The sequence below is a fragment of a genome, unplaced genomic scaffold (assembly GCF_019419815.1).
Source record: "Pyrus x bretschneideri cultivar Hongxiangsu unplaced genomic scaffold, Pyrus_bretschneideri_v1 Contig11, whole genome shotgun sequence".
In the NCBI taxonomy this organism is placed as follows: Eukaryota; Viridiplantae; Streptophyta; class Magnoliopsida; order Rosales; family Rosaceae; genus Pyrus; species Pyrus x bretschneideri.
Genome location: NW_025999402.1, coordinates 4117501 through 4143213, shown reverse-complemented (window position 1 = coordinate 4143213; position 25713 = coordinate 4117501). Strand labels below are relative to the sequence as shown.

The window sequence follows — 25713 nt, the reverse complement described above, 5'->3', positions numbered from 1 at the left end:
CGCGTACATGCATCTACAACTCTATTTTTGGCACCAAACCTCAACTCGTTTTTCATATTATAGAGCTCATATAAAATTTGATTTCATAACATGCTAAACTGAACACCCTATAATTGTTTCGATCGAATGCAACTTAATAGAAGTGGTGCGTTAAAATGACAGAAATAACCCTAAACACAAGTCATATGACTTATTTTGGATGAAAAATTTAACACATTTAGGGTGAGATCACAAATTGATAATTTCGGAAAGTTGGTATGACAAATTGTTTAAAATTTTAGTTTATATGACAAATTGAAAAATGGATACAAGTTCATATGACATTTCACAAATTTTCCCTTCAACTAAACTTGAAGTTGGGAATTCCCGGTGAACTTATTAGTCATTTACACGAACAAGGGCTTTCAACCGAGTTGATTATGTGCATGAGTAACACCTCCAAAGCTGCTGCTCTTGTGTGTGAGAATCCAGATCAAGGTTTCTGCAGATCCATCTTGCTTGATCAATTCCTGGAACTGTCGCTGCCATTGAGTTCTTGAAAGAAAGTTTTTGACGCTTCGTAAGTGGACCAGCAAATTGCTGCAGCCGGGGCGTGGAAGAGCATCCTCGGAATCCAACCTCGCATAAGACTGCGGTATCCATCCTTCATCACCAGGCTTCGAATAACATCCCCTATCGAGTTACTCGAAAATCTATCGCACCCGCAAACCCCCTGTGTCAAAAAGAGTGAAACCTTAAGAAAACCCCAAGTTTAATTCCAAACAGCGTACAGTCTAATCAGATTGAGTTGCTATTAGAACAGAAGTCAATTTAGTCTTTTGCAGTTTGCTAACCAGCAAGGCCTACTAAGGCAACTTGAAAGCAACAAATACAATCTTTCCAGTACTTGCATAGCAAAAAAAATCATAGCAACAAGGACTTTATCGTAACAAGAACGTCATTGTAGTGGTATCTTCGGCCAATCATGCACACTTCCAAATGAGGAAGTTAAGATGCAAAACAGTACGTTAGTGGCATGGGATACCGCCACAATGGTTTCCCGTCATTGATTACTTTCTCTCCGGAACAACAAAGAACTAATTTTTTGTGGTGCAAAACTGCTTGTTCTTTCATCCAGATTCCAAACCCAATAAAAACCATACATATTGGATCAAACATATTGAGCAACAAATTGATTGATAAAAGTTCTGACCTGACACTGCAATTGAGTTTTTACAACATCAAGCGGGGTGGTCACAGCCGCTGCCAAAGCCCCAGCAGCCGCACCTGCAGTGGCATGAACCACCAGCCTCTCGTCACTCGCGCTCTCCGGCGACACCTCCATCAGCCCTCGCTTCGCTGCCTCATACGTAGCGAAATGGACGGCAGTAAACGGGGCATTCATCACAACAGTCGTCCTGTACGACTTGTAAAAAGCTCCAACCCCTTCTTCCACCAATACCCTCCTCACACAATCCGCAACTCCCTTGTACGGACTGCTCTGCAGCTGCAGCCGCTGCTTCACCACGTCCATCGGTGTGATCACCGCGTCGCTTGCAACGGTCGCAAACACCCCGGAAACCGCGTGCGCCACCGGGCTGTTGGGATTCCCACGTGAGAAATACTCCTTGAATATCTCGTACACTGAGAAATAAACTGCATGGGCAGGTCCTGCTCCCAGCCCCATTGCGCCGATGCCGCGGTAGAGCCCTGCGGGGCCTTCGAGCTTCAGAATCGAGCCAAGGGCCTGTCTAACGCCAATAGGTTGAACGGAACAGGACCCGCCAAAAATCTGCATGCGGGTTTTGAGCGTGTCAACTGGGAACATAGCCATGTGCTCAACTAGGCCCGCTATGGAGCCGGCAATCATGAACTGCCAGAACTCTAGGCCGTCATGGGCGGAGGAGGGGGATGCTGATATTTCTGGCCGGAAGTCGTGGGGTTGAGTGACGGTTTGGAATGCAGGGGAGGCGTCAGTCGCCATGGTGAATGGTGTAGGACAAGATGGGGTTCAAACTTTGCGGAGAAAATTGTCGAAAAAAAGTAAGCGATTCAAAATCAGGAAAATGAGTTCGAGTATAGAAAATCGTTTCGATCCTCTGTTGATATTTGTAACCGGAATGGGGTTGGAGAGTTTACAAGAGGGAGTGAATGATTGGGGTTTGGGAATCGCTTTCCGGTTGAATGTGAAATGTTGGGTTGTCTCCATATTGTAGAGAGTTTTTGGGTGAATTTTTGAGAGAATGAAAGAAACTGAATTACATTTACACATTTAGTTCATAAAAAAAGCAAGAAAGAAAGAAAGAAATCAAGTTTAGAGTGCTTGATAGATTAAAGAGAATTAGAAGGATTTCATATTTTTGTAACTGAGGGTGATTAATACGTTACTAAAAGGAGTATCTAGTACTACCAAAAAAAAAATAAAAAATAGTATTTGGTTTTCGGAAAATACTGGAGGGATCAAATTTTCGGATCGTTTCTTATAGATAACATGATGTGGCAGTTGATAGTTGAATTTTTTTTTCTATAAATAATTTAAAGAATAAGTCTAACCATCAACCGCCATTTATGTCGTTTACAAAAAAATAGTAAAATTTGGTCTCTCTAACATCATTCCTAGTTTTCTATTACCATTGTGTATTATAAGTGACTCCAAAGTTCATTTCTTTATTTGCTATTTTCCCGTAAACTTGCTGGTTCAGTTTGCAATTTGGAAAGGTCGGGTTGTTAATATCTTATTGATAATGTGCTAATTGTCGTTAGTAGAACATGTCGACGCGTAATTAATACATTCTTTACAATATCGATACAATATTAGAAATAGAGAAGTATTATCTAGAGACATTCCTGTGTAAAAATTACATTAACTTCAGTTCCAAAACGAGAAAGCAATTCCATAAGCTTAAGGACAAATGGTGTGCCATGCTTGTGCTATCCACAAGCTTCAATCTTCATTTATGTCCACATGCACACAAGTCTTACCACAATCAGTTTCCATCCCTGTCGAAAATTTCGCATTTCAATTCAAACCCCAAACGCAAAGTACATATATATACAATATCTCAAAAGGGAGAACGGACTAATAAGGCACCCCTCCCATTATAACTACGATGGAAGTGCTAGGTGTCACCTACACAGCAGTAGGTTTTGAGATTCAATTAATCAAGAGTGCTGTTACGTCCACCATCCTGTCATCTTTTTTCATGCACCTTATATAACTAATGGGTGGAAAAATAAGACAAGTGAGCGCGCCAAATACACTTCTAATCATTCTTTGTTTATCATGACCTAGGTGCCCAAAATAAAAGTTGTAAGACGTTTTGTGGTCGTAAAGATGTAAAAAAACTTATATACATCCGTTGAATGTAACATTTCTCATATTAATTAGCAACATAAATCATGTGGCCCGCATAGAATCATAAACTATAGTCATTGAATGACAAAAACTCTTCCATTGTAGAAAATGACACGCATGCAGGGTGTCGACATTATTCTTCACAAGGCTTCCAAAATAAGATGTTTTTGACATGGCAGAGAGCCTCAGAGCCACAGGTTCTCACATCGAGAGACAAGCTCTTATCTCAAATTCAAGCATGCAGTCTTGGTCATTTTGCAGATTCCTTGCGTAACTGATTTGGCATGCTTATTTTCTGATGTTGTCCAAAAGCTTTTGTTGGGTAACTTGTAAATGTTGAGACTGAACTTATTAAATTGGACAGTAATCTGACATATTGCGTCTTATAAGTTTCATCTAAATGGATCAGATTCCAAAAAATAAAATTAACTCAAATTTTATTTTGTCTAGCTTCATCCACGAAATGAATAAAGTATTGTCTAGTATAAGAAAATGTCTTAACCAAATCAATAAAATCATGCCAGAATAGAGCATGCAGCGTAAGGAAGGTACATGACCAATTTTCCATTAGATCAGGCTCGTTCAATCCCATAAACACTATTTCCGTCTAACAAAAATCATAAATCTCAGGAAAAAAAATGGAACTCTAAGAAGTTGTCCTAACACGCAGAGACATTCATTTTGTTGGTTACCGTTTTTATTTGATTAGAGAAGTTTCTGAGTTCGAACCTTATAAATGACTCTATAAGACTCGTTTGATGAAAACAAAATTGGCTTGGTTTGATTTGATTGATTCACTAGACATGAATGTTAATGAAAATATGAATGTCAACTTGCATATTTGTTCGAGTGAAGGTAGAAGATGAAGAAATCATGAGAAATCTTATCCTTCCTAATCCATTAAAAAATGTTGGGATTGACAGGGATAATTTTGATTTGTTCAATCTTCTCCACCCTATATCTTCAATGAGAAAAAAGAATATGCAAACTGACATTCATATTTTATATTTCTATCAACATGACAATCCTTGACATCAAATAAGTCCATATAGTTCTCAATGACTTAACTTAAATAACGTTTTCAATGAGTTAATATCCTTGTTTTGTTAATGAATTACTAATAAGTTAATATGGCTTTGATTTCTTTCTTTGTTCTTTTCTCATTAAATGAATTACTAATCTAGGTTATTGCTCTAATTATTCGCAAGTGAGGGGAATGTTAGTATTATCTCTCTTTTTTTCCCTTATACAACGATATTCTAAGAAAAAGGGAAATATTCTACTCTAAGGGAAGAGGGGAAGGGAGATTAGGACACACAATGGGACAACCATTAACTAAGTATCCAACTCAACATAAATATAATACATTTTCGCCATCCATGAGTCGAACTGAGACCTCTAATTTACAAATGAATAGGAATATCATTTGATCATAATTAAGCTTTTCATTAGCCTAATTTTAATTAGGTCTTCCAATAAGTTCACAATTTTTTTTATCTCTTGATCTAATATGGTTTTTATTTCTTTTTTTGTTCTTTTTCTAATATGGTTTTTAATTAGGTCCGCTTTACAGTCTGGCTTTTTGGCCCAACTAACAAATCAGGCAGTAGGGCTTAATAAACCCAATTAATTTCCTTCCCCAACCCAAATCCATGTTTATCCCTTTCCAAATGCCAATATTGCGACCCAAACCCAAACCCGAACCGGACCATACCAAATGAACAACTAGTCAACAACCCCTTCATTGCAAATTTGCATTCAAATCATACAGATGGAAGTTGTACTTTTCTTCCTAGAGGCTTCCAGCTTCTTCCACCTCTCATACTATTCAACTTGTTTTTTCTTCTTCCATATTTTTACATTTTTCAACCTATTTTTTAGCAGAAATATCAACTGATAATGTTTTTTTAGTAGTGAATTGTTCGAGTGGTTAGAACCTTCTTCTTAACCCGATACGTCCGACGTTCAAACTCTCTCTTCTCTTAGTCTAGCTTTAAATAATATTATCAATTGTAATTAAGAAAACTAATAAATGTTTTTAACAAAATGTTATTCTGATTTAATTAATTTAATTTATGTAGATTGTTATTTAAAGTCAAGGTACTTAAAATCAATGAAGGGCAACGGCACAGCCAACTTCGTTACAATAATGATACCTGAGAATTTTAAATATTCCTATTGTTTACAAAAAAAATAAAAGAAAATTTAAAATACTTTTCAAAGATATTGACCAAAAAACGCCACGCCATAAAAGTTGGCTACTCGCCAACTGAAAGGAAAACTATCTTATATTACGAAAGTGCCCTTTCCATTTAGTCGGCGGTCTGAAATCGCGCGTATTTTCGTTTACCTCACTCGAGCGCGTGAGTAACTGCAATAATAAAAAGACAAAATTGTGACATTTTTAAATTGCAAATTGGAACGAAAAGTGTGCTGGATTCCACGATTTCAGAGGAACAAGATAACAACCACGAGCTGGCCACACGCCCTCGCACGTGTTCCAATCGTAGCCTCCCACATGTTTCTGATCCAACGGTCCAGAATGAATCCCATGCCAACTGGATCTCCTCCACATCCCTATTTATCGCCTCGCCACACTCTCAGCCTCTCACATTTCTTCACCATTCTCCAATTCCTCTGCAATTTTCAGTCCAAATTCTTGCTCAAAATCTCTGATTTCGAATCACCGGTTGGAGATACTCCGTTCGGAAATCGCATCGGCGATGTCTCTGAGGTCTGTTTCGGCATTTTCTGTCCCATCCAAGCAACGGGACAATGGAGGTGCTGTTAGCACCCTCTTGTTCAGCTCAAAACTTGGATCACCCTCCTCCGCTCTGAGCTTCAAGCCGCAGCGAAAACTCGAAAAGTTTTCAGTTTCTGCATCCAGCGATGCAGTGGCGATGACCGGCGTGGTGTTTCAGCCGTTTGAGGAGGTGAAGAACGATGCTTTTGTTGTCCCTGTGGCTCCTCATGTCTCTCTTGCCCGTCAGCGTTACGCAAACGAGCCCGAAGCCGCCATAAACGAGCAGATCAAGTGTGTATCTCTATGTTGTTGTTACAAAATTTCAACTTTAATTGTAATTTATTTGTTTTGATTTTATGATGATTTTCTTGTTCATATGCTAATCCCAAATCTAAAATTATTGTGTGACAGTGTGGAGTACAATGTGTCGTATGTGTACCATGCACTGTTTGCGTACTTTGACAGGGACAATGTTGCTCTCAAGGGCCTTGCCAAGTAAACGCTCTGAACTCCTAAATATCCCGCTTAATATATATATACTAGTCTCTTTGCACACGCAGTTAATTGGTTGTGATGTATCAGGTTTTTCAAGGAATCGAGCGAGGAAGAAAGAGAACATGCCGAAAAGCTGATGGAATATCAGGTATGAGTTAAACTCAACTCTCTGCATTCTTTTTCATTTCGGCATCAAGGACATCGAGTTTTTTGTGTGTCTGCGTGTTCGTGTGGTGTGTTAGGGTCTTGTATTGCGAGATTTGATAGTGTTGCGGTTTATTTCTCAGAATATGCGAGGTGGGAGAGTGAAACTGCACTCCATAGTAGCGCCGCCTACGGAGTTTGATCATGTAGAAAAGGGAGATGCATTGTATGGTAAGATTTTTCATTCCGTAGACAACAGGGCACTATCGGCGTTGACAATTTCTTTGCTGCTGGATGCTGAATAGGTGAAATGTATAATTAGAGAATGAGCATGTCTTTATCTGAAACCAACAAGTGAAGACCTATACATTAATTTAGAATACTTAAGTCAAGCTTTAAAAAAACAAAAACAAACCCTTAAATTAGTCTCCAAGATTAACTTATTTTTCGTTGATTCGTTGATGCAGCTATGGAGTTAGCATTGTCTTTGGAGAAGCTGACAAATGAAAAACTCTTGAACTTGCATAAGGTAACATCTCTCTGTCATATGAGATCGGTTTGAGGTCATTGATTAAGCTCATGGTGTCTCGTTTCCATTTGACGCTTTCTTTTTGTATTAAATTCTCATTATTCGATCCAAAACAGGTTGCAGACGAGAACAATGATGCCCAATTGACAGATTTTATCGAGAGCGAGTTTTTGGCTGAGCAGGTGAATTAAACACGTTTTCTACTCTAGTATGAGTTTGTATTACTATTGTGATATTGTCATCAGTAGGGTAAAAAGCCAAGATCGGCTGTTATTGGTTCTTACTCTGGTTGATAATCATTTGAATAAGTGAACATACCAAAACGCAGAAGGAAATCCGCTGCTTTGCAATATTCAAACACTGGCTAACGATTTGTTCCTGTATTATTTACAGGTTGAAGCCATTAAGAAGATAGCTGACTATGTCACTCAGCTGAGAATGGTTGGAAAAGGCCATGGTATGAAACAAATTTCAAACTTCCAACTTTTCGCCATTGTATTTTCCTTTCAGACTCCTCGTATCTTAATTTCTGGACTCTAATGAGCTACTTCATGGCTTGCAGGAGTGTGGCACTTTGACCAACAGCTCCTTCATGAGGGTGATGCTGCAAATTAAAAATTCACAGCTCTCTTTGGAGTGCTCTCTCTCTCTCCAGAATTATGTATAATTATTTAGGCAAGCTGATAAGAGTGTGAGCTCAGGTAGGCGCCTTCGACAGGTCAGAGTAGACTTACTGCTGCGCAAATCGTTGGTTCGAGGGTTTGATCGCCTCCAACTTATGTAGTGAAGAGTTTATTGAATTAGTGATTATGTTCTAGTGATCCTGTTAGTCTATGACTCTGTACAAATTGAACTAAGTTCTGTTATGATTAAGTGGACCTTCTTATATGCTTTTATTCGAAACACTCTCATTCTTCTGTTCTAAAATTACAGAGTAGCGCGCTCGAACAACGCTAAGAATGAAATCGAGAAAAAACTATCATGCATACTCACTCAGAGTACTGGTATTTACATGTGAAATCCTGCAGAACCAAAAGCTAAGATTCATATCTCTCTCTTGAAAAGGAAGGACAAAATTTATGTAGGCTGAAGACAGAATCTCCAGCAAGAAGAAGACCGCTTCCTCCTCCTTTTAGTGTTGTTTGTATTCTGTTGACAAGAGTGAATAATCTCCCACATCACTCTTATATCTTCATATTCCCCATGAGACTCCATGTCTTTGTACAAGCCCACCAATCCATGCCCGCTTCCTGCAAATTTAACCCAAATCTCAAAAACAATTCAACGAGAGAAATTCATCCGCACCACGAATCCCACTATAGCAGTATCCTAAAACAATCACGCACCGCCTTGAGTTTTAAACTTCTCAGATAGCAGCGTCTAATTGGCTTGAGATACTGTTACAGTAGCATTTCCGTTGCAGGGAAGTCCGAGCGTGAGAGAATGAGAAGGGAGAGGGTATAATTGGAAACTTAACTCACCTTTGGATTTGTGCCTTGAGTGTGAAGCAAGCTTGAGAAGGAAGCACTTAGTTGGGAGGAGGAAGGATTGCTTGAAGCATATCCATGTCTTCCAACCCACCATCTTCAGATGGTTCCTATTCCTTCCCCTCCTCTCCATTTTATATGTTGAATTTTTCAGTTCTCCTAACTTCCCCTCATTAAAATACTACTATCCAAGCAAAGCCAACAAACTGCATGTAGACATAGCACTACGCAACACTCATCAAAACAGTGTATTTTTGTTGCACTCTGATTGGATCATTCCAAATTTAAACCTCTGGCCAATCACACCACACCACCTGTGTCACCCCACCCCAATACAACTTTGCTTCCAATGTCAGTCTGATCAAGTAGGGAGGCCTAAAATTGGTATTACGAAGTGGCTCAATTTTGTATGGCAGGTGGGACTTACCCAATTGGAGAGTTTGTGATTCATTGTCTAACCCAAGTTAAAACATGTGAGTGGGATTGCTTAATTGACCTAATTTTCTGGGTGAATCTCATGTGTTACATGGAAATAATTTTTATGCGTCTTTTTCTCTCAAGTATATTCTTGTTTTTTTTTTTCCAATCTACACTTCAATAGTTTTGTATCCACGCTGACCAACTCCAAACTTGATGTTTGTTAACTAAGCAGGACATTCTTTGTTAATGAGCATGCTGATATGGGATAAACCTATTTGAAACAAAGTACGTATTAAGTAAGAAAAAGTACAAAACATAAGGAGCGAAAAAAGAAAAACTTGGTTACGAGAATCGAAGACTAGGCTGACACTTACTTATAAACCTTTGCAACCAGGCGTGCGAGAAATTATTGATTCAAAATTTTTTTTTTTAATAAAAATAAAATAAAAAATCAGGTGACATAAATAAACCTGTACGTTTAAGAAGGACAATAAAAATTAATTAAATTAGAAAACTTTTTAGGTAGAAAATTAGAAATTGGGAAATATTTATTTAAGAAGAAATGGACAATGAGTAGGAGGGATATTTTGGAATTTTGCTTTTCTCTCGTATCCTTGATTCCCAAGATTCTTAATATTATAGTGGATGGAGGAAGGTAGTGATGGGCCCCTAGTCAAACGGTTTGTTGGATTTTCCGTTTTCTTTTAGTGCCATTTAGTTTATGCTTCTACACTTCTTTTTTATTGTTAATTAATTATTATTTTTTTTAAATTGGTCCGTTGGTGATGTGATATGTAACATAATTAGTAGATAGCACGTGTAAAGAAATGTGTGATATGTAGCATGAAGTTTTGTTATGGGAAATTTTGTCTCGACAATCTCATCAACTTTTTATACAGAATTTCAAATAGAACGAGTCTTGTGAAAAAAATTTAGAATCCTAGGAGGCGTTGGAGTAAGTTTTGAAAGCTTAAAAATAGTTAATTATCACGGGTTGATGCTTGAGATGAATTTTAGGTCTGTATTTCATACGGTTTATTTTCGGTTTTATTCCTGACGTTGATGAATCACACGTTGGTAGCTAAAAGAAGGCTTAAATGTATTGAAAGAATGGATTGTCGTGGCTTGACAATAAGCTGTTCCTTTATTTTTAGGAAATTTTAATAAAACACTTCCGGCAATGTTTACTTCTTACGAAAAATGACATTTTACCTTGAAAAATCACTCATAGTACTATTTACTTACACCTTTATTTTGTCATTTTCGTTAAAACTAAAATTTTTAAGAACTTTTCATTAGTTTTCCTTTTTATTTTTTTATTTTAAGAAAAGCTTAAAAAAAATTATAAATTGCAAAGAATCTAAGGAGACGTGAGTGTAATTAACCCGTAAAATTAAAAGATACTTGTAAGAACTCTACTTAATCCCCTTTTGGAGGCAAATTGTCTGTCCTCCTGTTTAGGTGTCATTCTCATCCCTTCTTATTTTGTGCGGTTACGGTTAAACCACGTCAATATTTTACATTGATTTTTTTATATATATAAAAATAATAAGACAAAAAGCAATAGAAATATAAAATATTAACGTGGCTTAATCGTGACCACACAAATAATAAAAAAATAAGAAGAACATTCAAACAATAAGGTAGACAATCTGCCTCCGTCCCTTTTGGCACTGCTAGTAGTGGGTAGCGGAGGGACTGAAAGCATGTGACATGCAACCGCTTCATGTTGTGTGGTCTTTAACCATACTCCTTGACGTCTCACCGACCGCCACTAAATAATTCATCATCTCATCATCACATCATCTTTTGGGATTTGAGATAATATATAGACTTGTAATCTTGTGCTTTTGCCACTCGTTTAATTTATGTGTTGATGGCTATTGCCCATTTTCAATTGTAGCAATTGATGGTACCTATTATGGTGACAAATAATAGATAGGGCTTCATTATGGTGACAATTTACATGTACCAAGAAATTATTTTTCGAAGATGGGTATACGACAAAGTTACGCCAAAATGGATTTAACCGTAACTGAATAACGTACACATTGCAATGTATACGGTATTAATATTAATGTAATTCAAATGTGAGACATTCTTCGACCGAGCTGAGACAACTACATCCATATCAAATGTTAGATAGCTGAACTTAGAGGTTATTGGACTACAATGTAAAGCGAAAACGCTAGCTTTAGGCCTAGTTTGGTACTGAGGTGATTCTGAAAAAAGCTGGGAGCTGTTTTTATGTTTGGTAAACATTCAGTTTCAGCTTTTTTTCATAGTTTTGGATGAAAAAAAAGCCAAAAACAAGAAGCTGCAAAACCCAGCTTTGAAAAATCGATTTTTTTTTCACATTTGTTCTACATAAAAGTTTACTAAACACTATAATACTGTTTTTTTTTTTTTCAAAAGCACTTTTACAAAAAAGTTTACCAAACACTCTGCTGCTTTATTTCACAGCTGCTTATTCTCACAGCACAGCAGAAGCAGTTTTTTTTTTCAAAACACAGCAATACCAAACCAGCCCTTACTTAGTCCCTAGGATTGGATTTGAAAACATAAACTACCATATCAATGTATGTTTAAAGAAGAAATAATGCGACCGTGTTTGAAGTGTAAAGTTTGCCTTCAGCATACCTGTAAAATAGTGAGTTATCCATTCTAATCAAATTCTTGAACGATACAAGGTCATAGAGTTTGCAGTGCGAAGTCTCGGTTTTTGGTTGAAGTGTGTTGTATCTCCACATATGGGCCCGCTTTTGTTTTCCTTTCTTGGTGAACTTTGAGCCTACTTGGTGTTGGTTTTCAAATCTAACCTTACCATCCTCCCATGCTTTCAAAAGGTTATTCTCAAATAGCCGTCATGATCCGGTCGACGTGAAGTACAAACAGATACCATGGAAGATTATATATTGAGCACCGCAATCTGGGAGAATGATAGATAATAAATTATCATTTGAAAGCAGATCTTATGTACAAGTCACCGTGAAGTGGTGGTGGAATTTTGAAGTGTTACCGTTCAGTGCACAGAAGTATGACAAATTGTGAGTTAGGGATCACTCTTTTCTTGCCTTCCGTCTGGCATCCCTAGCAGCAGCATCAGCATGGACTTTCTCCATTATCTTATTGAAACCAGGAATTGTTCGCTCCAGTTTCTGGTCGACTCGGGTTCTTAGGTTGGTGAAAATATTATATAGTCTCTGAACACGAAAAAACCCACAAAGATTTAGTGGAAGTGCCTGCAAAGAGAAAGTACGCAAAACGTCCAAAGAGGTTGAGAAACTAACATGCAAATAAATCTCTTTGTATCCTTCGACCTTGAGTAATGGACCGATAGGAATTTGCAATGTTGTTGTAACTACCAGGATTCACAATACCAAAATGTAAAGAAAACTTGGATAACATAACCAACTTAATACAATTGCCAATCAGAGTTTGCTTTCGTCAAGGTGTTTTATGATTATTTTTTACTACATCAATTGCTAATGAGCGTTTACTTGGAGTAAGTGTTCAATGGTTAGCTTTGAACACAATCATGAAACTCTAGAAAACTAAACTTTTAGTCAAAACTGATGTAAAAAGATATTCAGTACCTTGACATCATTATTCCAAGCTCGAATGTATGGAGGACCTGTCGTGTACGAGTCAAGAGGTTCACGGAATCACTCTCCTTCATACGTTACTTGATCCATTGCTTGTTCCACACTTAGAACCTCCCATGGCCTTAATCCAGGGATTATTTTAGACAACTCCCTGATCTCACAAGCAGACAAGACGTTAGACACAAGAATATATATATATACAGGCGGTTTTACATTGCAAAGACGTCAAACAACAAATGCTACATACCTAAGAGCTTTTGAAATGTATTTGTTCGGAATGTGATCCTCTTCTAAAATTGTTGTCAGTTCAGAGCCACTAGTCCAAATAAATAGAGCATGACTCGGAGTTCGAACCCCTGGCCAAACACCATCGTTAGCTTCAAGTACTGCTATGTCGAGTCTCTTGCTTTCAACAGCCTCCTCTTGTAGCTGCTTATATGTTTTCTTCTCGTGTCCCTTGAATGGAACCCAAGGAGGAATTCCTTTTTGTAGTTTGTGGATCAAAGCAGTGGCACCAGCTGCAAGTCTAACTGAAGTTTACCCAACCATAAGCCAAGAATCAATTTTTTGAAAATACAGAATTAAATTAGTTATTACACTCCTATGCACAGTTCATGCATGTAAGATTGCTTATAATATCTGATATGTTTCACAAAATTTCCTTCAAACATTTAGTACAAATTTGACATGCGCATAAGACGATGCTAGATAAAAACAGATATTGACCCCATCGCCATTGTAGCTTAGTGGTAATTGAATTCGTAAACCATGTGAATCGGAGCCCATAAAGAAAAAAAGGAATAATTAGCATACCTTCCCAAGTGGCAATAGCAGGTTCCAACCCGTAAACCATGTGTATAAGAGCCCATTCATCCATGTCCTCGCCCCAAATGAACGTGTCTTTATCAATAATCCCAGCACCCCCAAGCTGTTTTAAGGGTTATTAGCTCCAATGGACCTCTTGTTCGACCTAACCGGTCCTTATAGTAAAATCCACCACTCCTCATGATAACTGTATCAACATAAAATCAACATCAATCAAGAAAACATAACACAACCGTTTTCTCCAAAGGAATCTCGAATGTCAATAATGAGTTTCAAGTCGACAAATCATTGGTTAGCAATGCAATTGAAGAAGGTGACATTTCTTTAACTTGAGCCGAACCACTAATCTGTGATTAAAACATTTGTAGCCAATTTTCAGAGTGACGAAATAACCACACGATATTTTAAGCCCGGCTCGAAAATCCATTTCATAATCTCACTACACTATGCAGCAAAACCAAATTACAAAACTACATTCTTCAGACTAACATATGCAAATGTGTTCACCACAGAGATTTAAACGCACAAACTTACAATCATAATACCGCTTTTCGAGCCGCTTATACCCGATCGCCTGAGCAACGTCAATAGGCCGGGCGGGCGGGTACGGTTGCTGGTGGAACCCCAAAAGCCCAAAAAAAGAACTGCCTTGCAAAATCCCAGAACTTGTCATCCGACTCCTGCCTCGTCTTTATCGCCTTCCTCGGGATCGGCCTCCCGTCCGGCCCGATAACATGCGGCACCGCCTGCCACAGCTTCTTATCCTCATCCCTGTAAGGCCGGTCATTCTCCTTCAGCTCCAGCTCATTAACCATATCGGCAATCTTCTTCGCCTGAGCCAGAAACTTCACCACCGGGCTCTCCCGGAACTCATTCCAAAACCTCTCGTTCTCCCGGACCTCCTCCTCAGTTGAGTTCTCCTTTTCGAAAATCGGGTCTTCGTTCAGAATCTTCTCGACTTCCGGGGCGTGTCTGTAATCCGGGTCGTTCTCGCATTCCCAGAAGAACCGCTCCAGCATCTGGGTGCAGTGTCCGGGATTTTCCGGCTCGGGCTCCGATGGGTTTTTCGGGTCGGGTTTCGGGGAGCCGTTGAAGAGGTTGGACGGGCTGAGGGATGAGAAATTGGGAGGGGATTGCCCGGTGGTGGGCCGGTGGAAGAATGAGTCGGTGAGGAAGAGGAGGTTGATGGGCGGGAGGGGGTTTGGGGTTTATTGAACCAGCTTTCGAAGGGGTTGAAGTTGATGGAGGCCATCGGATGAGGAAGAGTGGATTTGGGGAAGCCTCTGAAAATTTTGAGATTATTGGTGTTTATCGTTGTCAAGGTTGAAGAAAATGGAGGACTTGGAGGGCTTTCGACTGTTTGAAAGTGGATGTGATTCAAATTTGGGCCTGGGTTCATCCAATGACTACGAATTTTTATGGGCCTCAGTCCGACATTGAATCAAATTCTCTCTCCCCTCAGTCAGTCGATTCAATCATTTGCATTCAAATTTGGATTTTTTTATACCCATGTTATTCTAGTTTAAAATATCGTTGTGATAGAGAAACTAACAGGAAAACTAATTAAAACGGTTTGAAAACTTTAAGTTTTAACGATAAGGACAAAATAAAGGGTAGAGTGAATAGTACTAGGTTTGACTTTTATTGTAAAAATATGATTTTTCATTAAAGTAAACCGTACCGTAAACTTTTCGTTAAAATTCCCAAAACTAAATCACATCCTTGTTTTTTTCTGCCGTCACAGTCCCTTCGTGTAGCCCCATAAAAAAGATACAAGATGGTGTTTTGCTGTCCTCAATACTTACCGTCTTCATTCTTTACTTTTTGCTTAAGGTACTTGTAATTGAAATGATTAAAAACGTTTCATCTTACGTTTGAAGTTCAGTGTTTAAATATCTCTCCTCAATAATTACGTTTGATATATTTTGTTCAAAATAACTCAGATACTTTCAAAATTGCAAAATAAGAGAAACATTATTAACTGATATTGGTATTCGAGAATCACATTGCGAACTATAAACCCTATTTGACACCATTCTTTTTTTCATAAAAAAACAAAGAGATTCAAACTTAAAATTTCTTTCCACTCGAAAAGAAAGTTGGTATCACGCTAACACAGTACCATCTATGTGAAAGTGAAATACAAAAAAAAAAAAGGCAATTGACACGTGGACTCAGATATTAGAGCATATGAATGTACAGGTCAGTGAATTCAATAAATACGCACACTTTTGTACAGAAAATTGATTTGATGTAAAAGATGGGCTTTATCAGAAAATCCTTCAGACTCTTCATCCTCTTCTTCTTTCTGGGGATATTGGTAATTCCATCTGCTTCTTCTGAGAAGGTTTCAGTGACTCTCTACTACGAAACTCTGTGTCCGTACTGTGCAAACTTCATTGTCAACCACCTGGTCAAGATCTTCCAGAACGATCTCATCTCCGCCGTCAATCTCCGGCTGGTCCCTTGGGGCAACGCCTGGCTCAATCCCGACGGTTCCTTCGCCTGCCAGGTAACCCTTTCCCTTCCATTGCTTTGAATCTGGTCTTGTTTGCCGTTATTATACCTTTCTTGCTCCAGCTGCACCCTGCAACTGGTAACCGGATCAAAAATTTTGTCAGTTGCGTGCCTCAAACGGCGTCGGTTGCGGTTTTTGGGCCTGTCCCATTTTTTCGCGTTGTCATTCCCCTGGGGCCAATCACGAGACCTTACATCCAGTTCTTGTGGCCACCTCATCAGAGGCGGTATTATTAATGTGTCTTCTTGTACCTGTCAAACTACCACATTGTCTTGGCTTGATTTGTAATTTTAAAGCTCGTTTATAAATGTTTAATAATTAAAAGTAGTTTTAGTGAAACTATTTTTAAATTAATTCTTAGTAAAAATTAAGTGAATGTTGAAAAAACTATTTAATTGATTTTTGAAAGAGACATATTTTTAGTGCTCTTTTTAAAATTCAAAATCAACTTCACTAAAAAGTACTTTTAGTTATTTAAAAGTATTTTCAAATGAGTTTCTAATTAGCTACTAGGTAATGTTAGAAAAATTAAATTTTGTAAATTAAATGACATGGAAGTTGGTGATTGAGTTATTACTTAATTGTTGATAAATGTGTTATTTTCTATCGGTGATACCTCATTTGGTTCACTAATTTAGTATACAAATTTAGTTTCCCTGACATTATTCTAGCTACTAACATAATGTTAGTTTTTTTTACTTGTAAGTGAAAAATCTAGATTTAATTCTGTTTGGGCGGCAAGTTTAAACATCAAAATATGGCCGACCTATTATGTGGTTTGGCATACCTCACTCCCTAATTGTCGTTTTTGTATTTTCAATTAAATCGAATCCGATCTCTGTAATTAATTTGCAAATTGTTCCAATCGAAAGACATCCACCAACTTCGGTTGGATTAACGGAGTTTGCAAACTAGAGGGACCAAATTCGATGCAATTGAAAATACAAGGACAAAAACCAAAACTTTGTGAAAATTACAAGGACTAAAACATGTTTTGCCCTTGTTTCTTTTGGATATTGCAGCATGGATCAGATGAATGCTTGCTCAACACCATTGAAGCCTGCACCATTAGCATCTATCCTGATGTGGTAAGCAACTCATCAATCCACTAATTAAGCAAAACCAAATATTTAAATCATAGTTTAATATTTTGATCAAATTTTAATGCATGTAGAATCGGCATTTCACATTTATCCACTGCGTGGAGCGCTATACATTGGGGGGCAAACACGGTGCTTGGGCCAATTGCTTTGAAATGACAAGATTAGGCACTGAGCCTATCGATTGCTACAACAGTGGAAATGGCTATGTGGTTAGTTTCACTTATATTTCACATACACATATGTATTTAGGATTAGCTTCTTAGCCGGGACCTCGGTATAGCATCCTGTATAGTGACCATGTATTGACCGCATAGTTTGTCTATAGTTGAATGTTTTTTGCCGTTTTGTTGGCTAAAGTGTGTTATGTAGGCAATACATGGTCACCATAAAGGCAAGACGAGGATACTATTGATCCCCGCTCTGTAAACAAGTAGAGTGGGATTCCTCTTAATGCGTGTATTGTTCTGGTGCTTTTTAATATGAACTGGTTCATGTTTGAGAATTGAGCTTCATGGATTGAGATTTTCGCTTGATACATATATAGATTGAAGGAAGATATGTTAGGGAAACTGCTCAGCTTAAACCTCCACATAGATTTGTGCCATGGGTGATTGTCAATGATAAACCACTTCAAGAGGTAGGTCACTTAGTAATTCATTCACCTTGTCATCTCTATTTTGTTGAGAGAAACTTACCCAAGATGTCACGTTGTTGGTATCCCAAGCCAATTTACATGAATATCAGTCAACGTGGCATCCAAGGTATAGGTAATTTAAGTTGTTATTTGTCACCCTTGTTAACACTTTGCTGTATGTACGTAGGACTACCAAAACTTTATGGCCTATATTTGTAAGGCTTACAAAGGCACACCTCCACAAGCTTGCATATCAATTCGTTATGAGACCGAATCAACCGAGCAAGAAAAACCTGTTCCTCAAGTTTGCCTTGCAAATCAAGGAAGGAACTCTTCACACTGATGCTCATCTGCAAAATTTAGTATTTGTACTCTTATATATATAGGTTATGTGACACAAGTCACTGTAATTGTGGGGTTTGTAATACCAAAGAACGCTTCAATGCGCAGTGTTTCATTGATGCCATGGAGGTGACCAAGTGATGGCAAACTTGACAGCAGTTGGTTGTTGTGTCATTGCTTGCATCTTTCACATTACTATAAAATTGGTGTATAATGAAATATGACGAATTGCTGCTCTCAACGACGGATGTTGAAAATCAATGTCAAAGTTACACACAAAACACATTAATTGCACCTAATTTATTTTTATTCAACCATGCCTAACATTGCCTAATTTTCCATACCTAACTTTGACATTAATTTTCAACAACGGATCCACATAATGGCGCGTAAAGGCTATTGCACATACTTGCCCGTTTTGCTATTTATGATCTAAAAATGCTCCATCTCTACTTGAGTATGGCTGTCGTGGGGTAAGCTCCTTGACAAAAGTCCTTCACGATGAGGAAGGCGTGACAATAATGAGCAAAGTGACATGGGTTGGGCTATATTTTGACCCCAACAGGAAAATTCTATATCCACTACTGGATGATATGTGTCTAATAAGCCAAGAATCATAAACGCGTTTGGAAGACTTGTTGCCAAAAGTATAGAAGACAAACGAATCTTGTTTCTGCAGAAACTTGTAGGTAAACACTGATGCCATCTTAGTCACACGGTAAGAACCAAAAAGCCCTACAGTAAAGACAGAAGCTTTAACCCTACAAGCATTTCCCAAATTAGATCGAAAGGGATTTGACAGCTGCAAAATGAATTTATAATAAATATTGGAAATTGAAATCGCATGTTTGGTAGGAGTAGGAGGTTTTTAATTAAACCAACTGTATAAATTTAAAACTAGTAGCTCTGAAATCTCAGAGACATGGCTACTAGTACTTATTTATTCTTCACTTTGATCATTGCCAGTTCTTTGTGCTCATTCGGAGTTTCAATGGTGGAAGCTCAGAAAATTACTCTCTCAGTTTACTTTGAAACACTATGTCCCCATTGTGCCACTCTCATCGCCAAAAATCTTGCTCGAATTTCCAACAACGGTCTCATCACCATTCTCAATCTCAGGCTGGTTCCATGGGGAAATGCTTCTACAGCCACCTTTTGTCAGGTCGAATCTCCATTTCATCTTTTTAATGAAGTTTTACAGTTTTATTGCATGAATACTTCTGCATATTTTGTTACTTCTTTTCTTACATCAAAATATTAGCAACCAAACAGGTATTATTGTACATTTAGATCCGTCTGATATAACCGGTTCATTTTAGGCTTTGGAGATAGGGAGAAAATATATTGGAGAAACGTGTAGTGGAGAAGGATTAAGGGAGGTGGTGGGAACTAAATGAAAACTAAAACATATAAACAAAATGATTGTCAAACGGCCCTTCGTTTCTTGATGATGATTTTTGTGAAATTTTGCAGCGTGGACCATATGCGTGCAATCTAAATTCTCTGGAAGCTTACGCGATCTATGTTTTGCATGATGTGGTGAGACCCCTCTCTTCCCATATATTTTATTTCTGATATTTTAGATTTAATACTGTGTTGGAACTTAATGTATACATATACACTAATGTATATAATCATATACACTAAGGTACTTGGACTTGACCGTGATAATTTTGGTCTTAAATGCACTCAAATTCACATTATCTTACACTAGGATGAATTTGTGATGCTGAACAAGCATTTTGCTTTGATATACTGCATCGAATTTCTGGTAATTGAGGGAAGGCACAAGGAATGGCAAACTTGTTTCAGCTCATTGGGATTGCCTTTAAAGCCCGTTTTGGATTGGTACAAAAGTGCAAATGCAACAAAGGTTATTTTGATTTAGTACTCGTCGAATAGTCATAGTCGTATCTACTAGAATTCGTGTTCATATGTCATGTAATCTGACAATTGAGGTTGTTAATGCAATGCAGCTTGAACAAAAATATGCGAATGAAACCATGCACCTCAGTCCGCCTCTTAAGTTCGTTCCATGGCTGGTCTGAATAATCAACCGATTGAAAATCTTGGTCATCTCCCTTTCACTCTACATTTTTTGCCTTGATGCAGGATTATGTCTCTCAACGTTTTTCGCCTTAATACAGGACTATGAAAATTTCGCTACCTACGTTTGCAAGGCTTACAAAGGTGCTTTGTGCCGATGGCTTGCCAATCTGTGCATTTGAAGCAAAAGGCACAGTAGAGTACTCTATCGCCGCAGAAATCAATTTCTCAGCTTGCTTAGTTACCTGATTTCTATTGAGCTCATAAGTCAAATATTACATTAGCATTTAGAAGTTCTAAAGGATAAATAAATTCTCAAACCGACTGCTTTGTGCTGCAATGGAAGGTCAAGTGCATGCCAATCTATCTGCCTTACCATATCTTAGACAGAAAAAAAAGCCCAATTACTTTGAGACAAAGGTAACCAATCAGATTATAATTTCAAAAGCATCAAAATATATGAACTTCATAGATCACTTTGCCAGTTCTTATCACTAAAAATCTATACACTTTCAAAGAGTTGAGTGTGAATCCCATGTATATATATACCTGCTGACATGGCATATACCAAATTCATGAGAAAGTGACATATAACAATTATATATTGTTGGTAGGACTCAAATTCATTTATTCATATATGAAATTGATTTGATGGTGATGTTCTACACCTACCTAAAAGGGTGTGTTTGGAGCTATGAACTCTAGAGCTCGTCCGGTGCATAAAAGGGATGCATTTCTTCATGTATAATCTTTTCCCATCCCCTCAAATTGAAATTCATTAAGCTCTACCTTCACTTATACATTTAGTTGTATGAGTTTTCCAATCTAATCTAATCTAATCTGTTAGTATCATATTTGGTGTCACTGTTTAGCTGTGAACCGCACTTGCTGTCAAAAGAAAGAATGATTCGAATCAGGGAATCGGCACGGCCAGAACCCCTAATTCTTCATGAAAGGGCTCCCTCGCCCTTATTTTAGGGATAACTCCCAATCATCCTCATTCCTCACATTGTAACCCTAGATGCACACTTTCTCCTCTAAAAAGCAACAAGCCTCTATATGTATTGTAAAACTCGATTATATAGTGAAAACAGAAACTACACTAACACTAATGCGGACGTAACAACTTCAAATGAATCATTATAAATTATTGTGTTCTTGTGCGTTTATGCAATTCTACGATCTAATCTGAATTGATCTAACATTTGACACCAACCCAATTCAAACCAACCCTAGACACAAATGAGCCCTTAGAACTCACCTATTTGGTTGGAAGCCAAAAATGGACATATGTGATTGAGCCATCGAGGGAGGCTATATACTAGTGATATGCATTATGAGTGTTATTCTTGTTTCACCCTAAGTTTGAGTAGGTCATCCTTAGCCCCATATATTAAAAGATTTTTGACGTGGATTTGCAGGACTTTCCAAAATTTTAGCCATACTAGGTGGATACACAAGGGTTCTAAAAGCTTAATTATATAACTTTCGCTCTATTTTTCTTCTTCATTTAAATGATTTCTTACTCATTTGGAAATAAAACAATATTCCTAAATGGCTAGATAATGCAAACAAAATAGATGAACACAAAGAGTTGGAAAATGATGTGCAAATTAATCCTTATAATATATATATAGATACAAGACCACGAATTTCCGACGTGTAATTTTGTATCCTAAACAATTTTGGTAAGTGTTCACACTGCACTTGGAGCATATTTATAGTATAAATACATGATCACCATTCTTACGTGCTAATTAAGCAAATACTAAGAACAAAATGGATGCCTTAATGACTTCTCCTAAGCTGCTCTTCTCCCTCCTTGTTCTTACTCTTTTGCTGTCCATTTCTCCTCCGTCTTGCGCTTCTGTTGAAGATGGTCATAGCATTGATTCCGTCGCCCCGCCTTCGTTTCCTCTGGAGCCCCAAGTAGCTGATCATCATCAGAAAGTTGACCTGACTATTTATTATGGCACTCTATGCTCAACCTGTGCTTCCTTCATCGAGCAACTGTTACCCCTATTGATTTCGGACGAGGATCTCATGGCCATTATCAACCTCCGGCTAGTGCCCTCTGGAAATGTCCGTGTCGAAGGACCTAATGACACCGTCGTTTGCGAGGTCCCATTTCCCGGCCCCTAGTTCATTTTTGGTATTATATGTTTAGTATAGTTTTATTATATGTATTTGCACTAGTTAATTTGATTAATAACTAATTGTGGCTTGTGCTTTCATTGCAGCATGGCCAAGATGAATGTTACTTGAATAGTATACAAGCCTGTGCGATCAGCGTCTGGCCAAATGTGGTAAAGCCCTAGCTTATTTAATTTTTCCAGCACCTGTGAATAATAACACAGCCTAATTAATTCATCTCTTTTAACTGTGTGATGCAGAAGCAGCATTTACCCTTCATTTCCTGCGTTGAATACCTTGCCGTCAAAGAACATCGATTGAAAGAAGATGTATGGAAATATTGTTGTCAGATTCACAATTTGAGCCACGAACCTCTACTGACATGCTACAATAGTGGATATGAGAGAAAGGTGAGCCCAAACCGGACACTGCACATTTTGTTTCAGTTCATAGTACGGGTTCCAGTTTAAATTTCTCACCGCGGCCCTCAAAATCTCAGGGCCGGTCTAGATATATACACAAAACTCTATTGCTAATTAATCTATGAATTGTCATATGCTGCAGCTCATGCTACATTATATTTTGGAAACCTACAGTCTCAATCCGCCTCTTACATGTGTCCCATGGGTTGTTGTCAATCAAAAACCACTCTATAATGTAAACCCTAATCTCCTTCCCTCTAATCTCTTTCTCTAATTCAAACTTTCGCGGGTGCCTGCACAAACACATACACGAACGCCAATTAAACCACTCTCTTTATCATTCATATTGTGGATTTCATGCAGGACTACCAAAACTTTGAGAGGTACGTCTGTGAGGCTTACCGAGGCTATCCTAAACCACAGACTTGCAGCCGATTCATTGCTCCTCCCTGGCTTCTCAGCTGGAGCAGCTCAGCTGAAACAACAAACTTTGCAATAAGAAGCTATGTTCTGCATCTCCTATTGCTGTGTGCAGCATTATTGCTGGTCAACTAGCTCTAGACTATTGAAATAATAATTTACTAATTAGTAGCGTACATAATTAATTACTTGTGTAGTGTTCTAATTTAAGTATTGGTGATGTAGTTTTGGCTCATTAACTTTGAACATAAACTTAATTGGAGAGGAAATTCACCACTAATTCCACCTCCAATTTTTATCATTCTACATGAAGTTCAAACAGCTGATTGGAAAGAACCCATGGAAACGTACGTTAAAAGTTGTACCACAGTTGAAAAGGTTACAATCCTCAAGTAAAATAATGAAATATTAATCAGCAAAGTTAGAGGTCACTGAAACCAAATCCTCTCCGTACAGGAAGAGAAAGTACCAACGCAAGCCAACTGATGTGCAACTCCATTCACATGCCACCGAACTATAGACAGCAAAATTGTTGAAATTTTGCACTATATAATCCTCGATCAAATCTCCATGCACCGATGAAATAGTTGGATCCTCTGCATGGCAGCCACAACAAGCTGAGAATGCCCTTGGAACTGAACCTGTGTGCAACTAAAGACAGAGCAAACTGAAAGCAACGCCGACCAAGAACATGCCACCGCTGCCATAAAAGAGCTTGTACAATCCCTAACCACCACACCAGATCCACCATTGTTCCAGAAAGCTTTCGTTGCAAAGGAAGTGGGTGTCAAGTGACGATACCCTTGTAGAGGAGTGAGTGATGAACTTGCATATGTTGATGTAGCCAAATACCATCTTTGTCCAAGTGCACCATGTTGAATAAGAAGAGTATCCAAGATAACTCTAATGATCCCAAGAAGAAGAAAATAGAACACACTCTTAAAGAAAGCTCACAAAACAAACTAGTTAGCAAAGCTTTTCTTATTTAGCTCTAGGCTTTGTTTTTCTTTGGATGATTTACAATGCTTGAGAACTTGGGTATTTATAGCAAACCAAATGAATAAACTAAGATTATTTATTACCACACAAAACACATTAATTGCACCTAATTTATTTTTATTCAACCATGCCTAACATTGCCTAATTTTCCTTACCTAACTTTGACATTGATTTTCAACATCTTTGACATTGATTTTCAACACTCCCCCTCAATGTCAGCTCTCATTCTTTGCACTGTGCTGAGCAGACAGCGAAAATTTTCGAGCTTCCCTGTACTCAAACTTTTTGTGAACAAGTCCGCAACTTGATCATTTGTCTTGACCTGTCTCATCTCAATCTCTTCTTGCAGAACCTTTTCTCTGATAAAGTGGTAATGTACCTCCACATGCTTAGTTCTTGCATGAAAGACTGGATTTTCCGCCAAGCGAATTGCCGATTGGTTATCACAGTACAATGGTACTGGATAATCTACTGGTTGATGTAGATCACTCATCAACTGTACCAGCCATGCATTCTCTTGAGCTGCCATTGCTGCTGCTCTATACTCTGCTTCAGTGGTTGACAATGATACCGTCGGCTGTCTCTTGCTACACCAAGAGATGGTTCCAGAACCAAGCTTAAACACATACCCAGTTGTTGATCTCCTGGTGTCATGATCTCCCGCATAGTCAGCATCACAGTAACCAACTAACTTGCAGTCTTCACCTTTCTTGTACAAAAGACCATAGTCAATTGTACTCTTCACATATCTCAGTATTCGTCGAACTGCTTCCAAGTGAGGCTTCTTTGGATTTTGCATGTACCGACTCATCACACCAACTGCATAAGAAATGTCAGGTCGAGTCAAGGTTAAGTAGATTAGACTACCTACCAATTGTCGATACATCGTCGCATCTTCCAAATCTTTTCCTTCATGTGCACTCATTTTGACATTTGGCTCCATCGGCGTAGAGATCAGCTTGCATTCGAGCATTCCGAACCTCTTCAATAAATCTTTGGAATACTTCTGTTGACAGAGAAATATTCCTTCTTGTATGCGATCAACCTCTAGACCAAGGAAGTGCTTGAGTTGACCAAGTTCCTTCATCTGGAAACGGACTGATAAATTCTCCTTCGTCCGAAGAATTTCTGCCTCATCATCACCGGTTATGATCAAGTCATCCACATACACTAGCACGATAGCTAGCTTTCCTTCATTGGCTTTGACAAACAAGCTGGAATCTGCAGGTGTTACTGAATAACCACTTTGTGTTAGAAATTCAGCAATCTTACCATACCACGCCCTGGGTGCTTGTTTCAATCCGTAGAGTGCTTTCCGCAGTTTACACACATATTCAGGATGATCTTGGTTCTGAAATCCCATTGGTTGGATCATGTAGATCTCCCGATCCAGCTCTCCATGAAGAAAAGCATTCTTCACATCCATCTGCCACAGATTCCAGTCTTTGTTGGCTGCAAGTGCAAGTAAGACTCGTACTGTTGTAAGCTTCGCCACTGGACTAAACGTTTCATCA

General features: G+C 38.3%; 5 protein-coding genes and 1 pseudogene across 5 annotated transcripts; 4 read left to right on the top strand and 2 right to left on the bottom strand.

Moving 5' to 3' along the window:
• Window positions 1-223: 223 nt before the first annotated feature.
• LOC103965101 (mitoferrin) lies at window positions 224-2186 on the bottom strand. The gene is made up of 2 exons (XM_009378121.3): window positions 1193-2186; window positions 224-712 (listed from the first exon to the last, which is right to left on the bottom strand). The coding sequence occupies exons 1-2, from the start codon at window positions 1961-1963 to the stop codon at window positions 503-505; spliced, it is 981 nt and encodes a 326-aa protein (XP_009376396.2). The 5' UTR covers window positions 1964-2186; the 3' UTR covers window positions 224-502.
• A 3856-nt stretch (window positions 2187-6042) lies between these two features.
• Window positions 6043-8150, top strand: LOC103965102 (ferritin-4, chloroplastic-like). The gene is given in 8 exon segments (NM_001302313.1): window positions 6043-6368; window positions 6489-6572; window positions 6660-6720; window positions 6860-6947; window positions 7184-7245; window positions 7362-7427; window positions 7639-7702; window positions 7808-8150. Coding segments are annotated over 8 exon segments (789 nt in total). The 5' UTR covers window positions 6043-6057; the 3' UTR covers window positions 7861-8150.
• A 3569-nt stretch (window positions 8151-11719) lies between these two features.
• On the bottom strand, window positions 11720-14849 carry LOC103965104 (annotated as a pseudogene).
• A 921-nt stretch (window positions 14850-15770) lies between these two features.
• LOC103965105 (gamma-interferon-responsive lysosomal thiol protein) lies at window positions 15771-18420 on the top strand. The gene is made up of 5 exons (XM_009378124.3): window positions 15771-16094; window positions 17123-17188; window positions 17275-17412; window positions 17748-17840; window positions 18025-18420. The coding sequence occupies exons 1-5, from the start codon at window positions 15843-15845 to the stop codon at window positions 18178-18180; spliced, it is 705 nt and encodes a 234-aa protein (XP_009376399.2). The 5' UTR covers window positions 15771-15842; the 3' UTR covers window positions 18181-18420.
• A 522-nt stretch (window positions 18421-18942) lies between these two features.
• LOC103965107 (gamma-interferon-responsive lysosomal thiol protein) lies at window positions 18943-20664 on the top strand. Its single transcript, XM_048575269.1, has 3 exons — window positions 18943-19341; window positions 19653-19718; window positions 20292-20664. Exons 1-3 carry the CDS (start codon window positions 19102-19104, stop codon window positions 20319-20321), a joined length of 336 nt encoding a protein of 111 aa, XP_048431226.1. The 5' UTR covers window positions 18943-19101; the 3' UTR covers window positions 20322-20664.
• Window positions 20665-20800: 136 nt separating this feature from the next.
• LOC103965108 (gamma-interferon-responsive lysosomal thiol protein-like) lies at window positions 20801-24198 on the top strand. Its single transcript, XM_048575265.1, has 5 exons — window positions 20801-22346; window positions 22466-22531; window positions 22619-22768; window positions 22923-23015; window positions 23144-24198. The coding sequence occupies exons 1-5, from the start codon at window positions 22005-22007 to the stop codon at window positions 23333-23335; spliced, it is 843 nt and encodes a 280-aa protein (XP_048431222.1). The 5' UTR covers window positions 20801-22004; the 3' UTR covers window positions 23336-24198.
• The last annotated feature ends 1515 nt before the right edge of the window (window positions 24199-25713 follow it).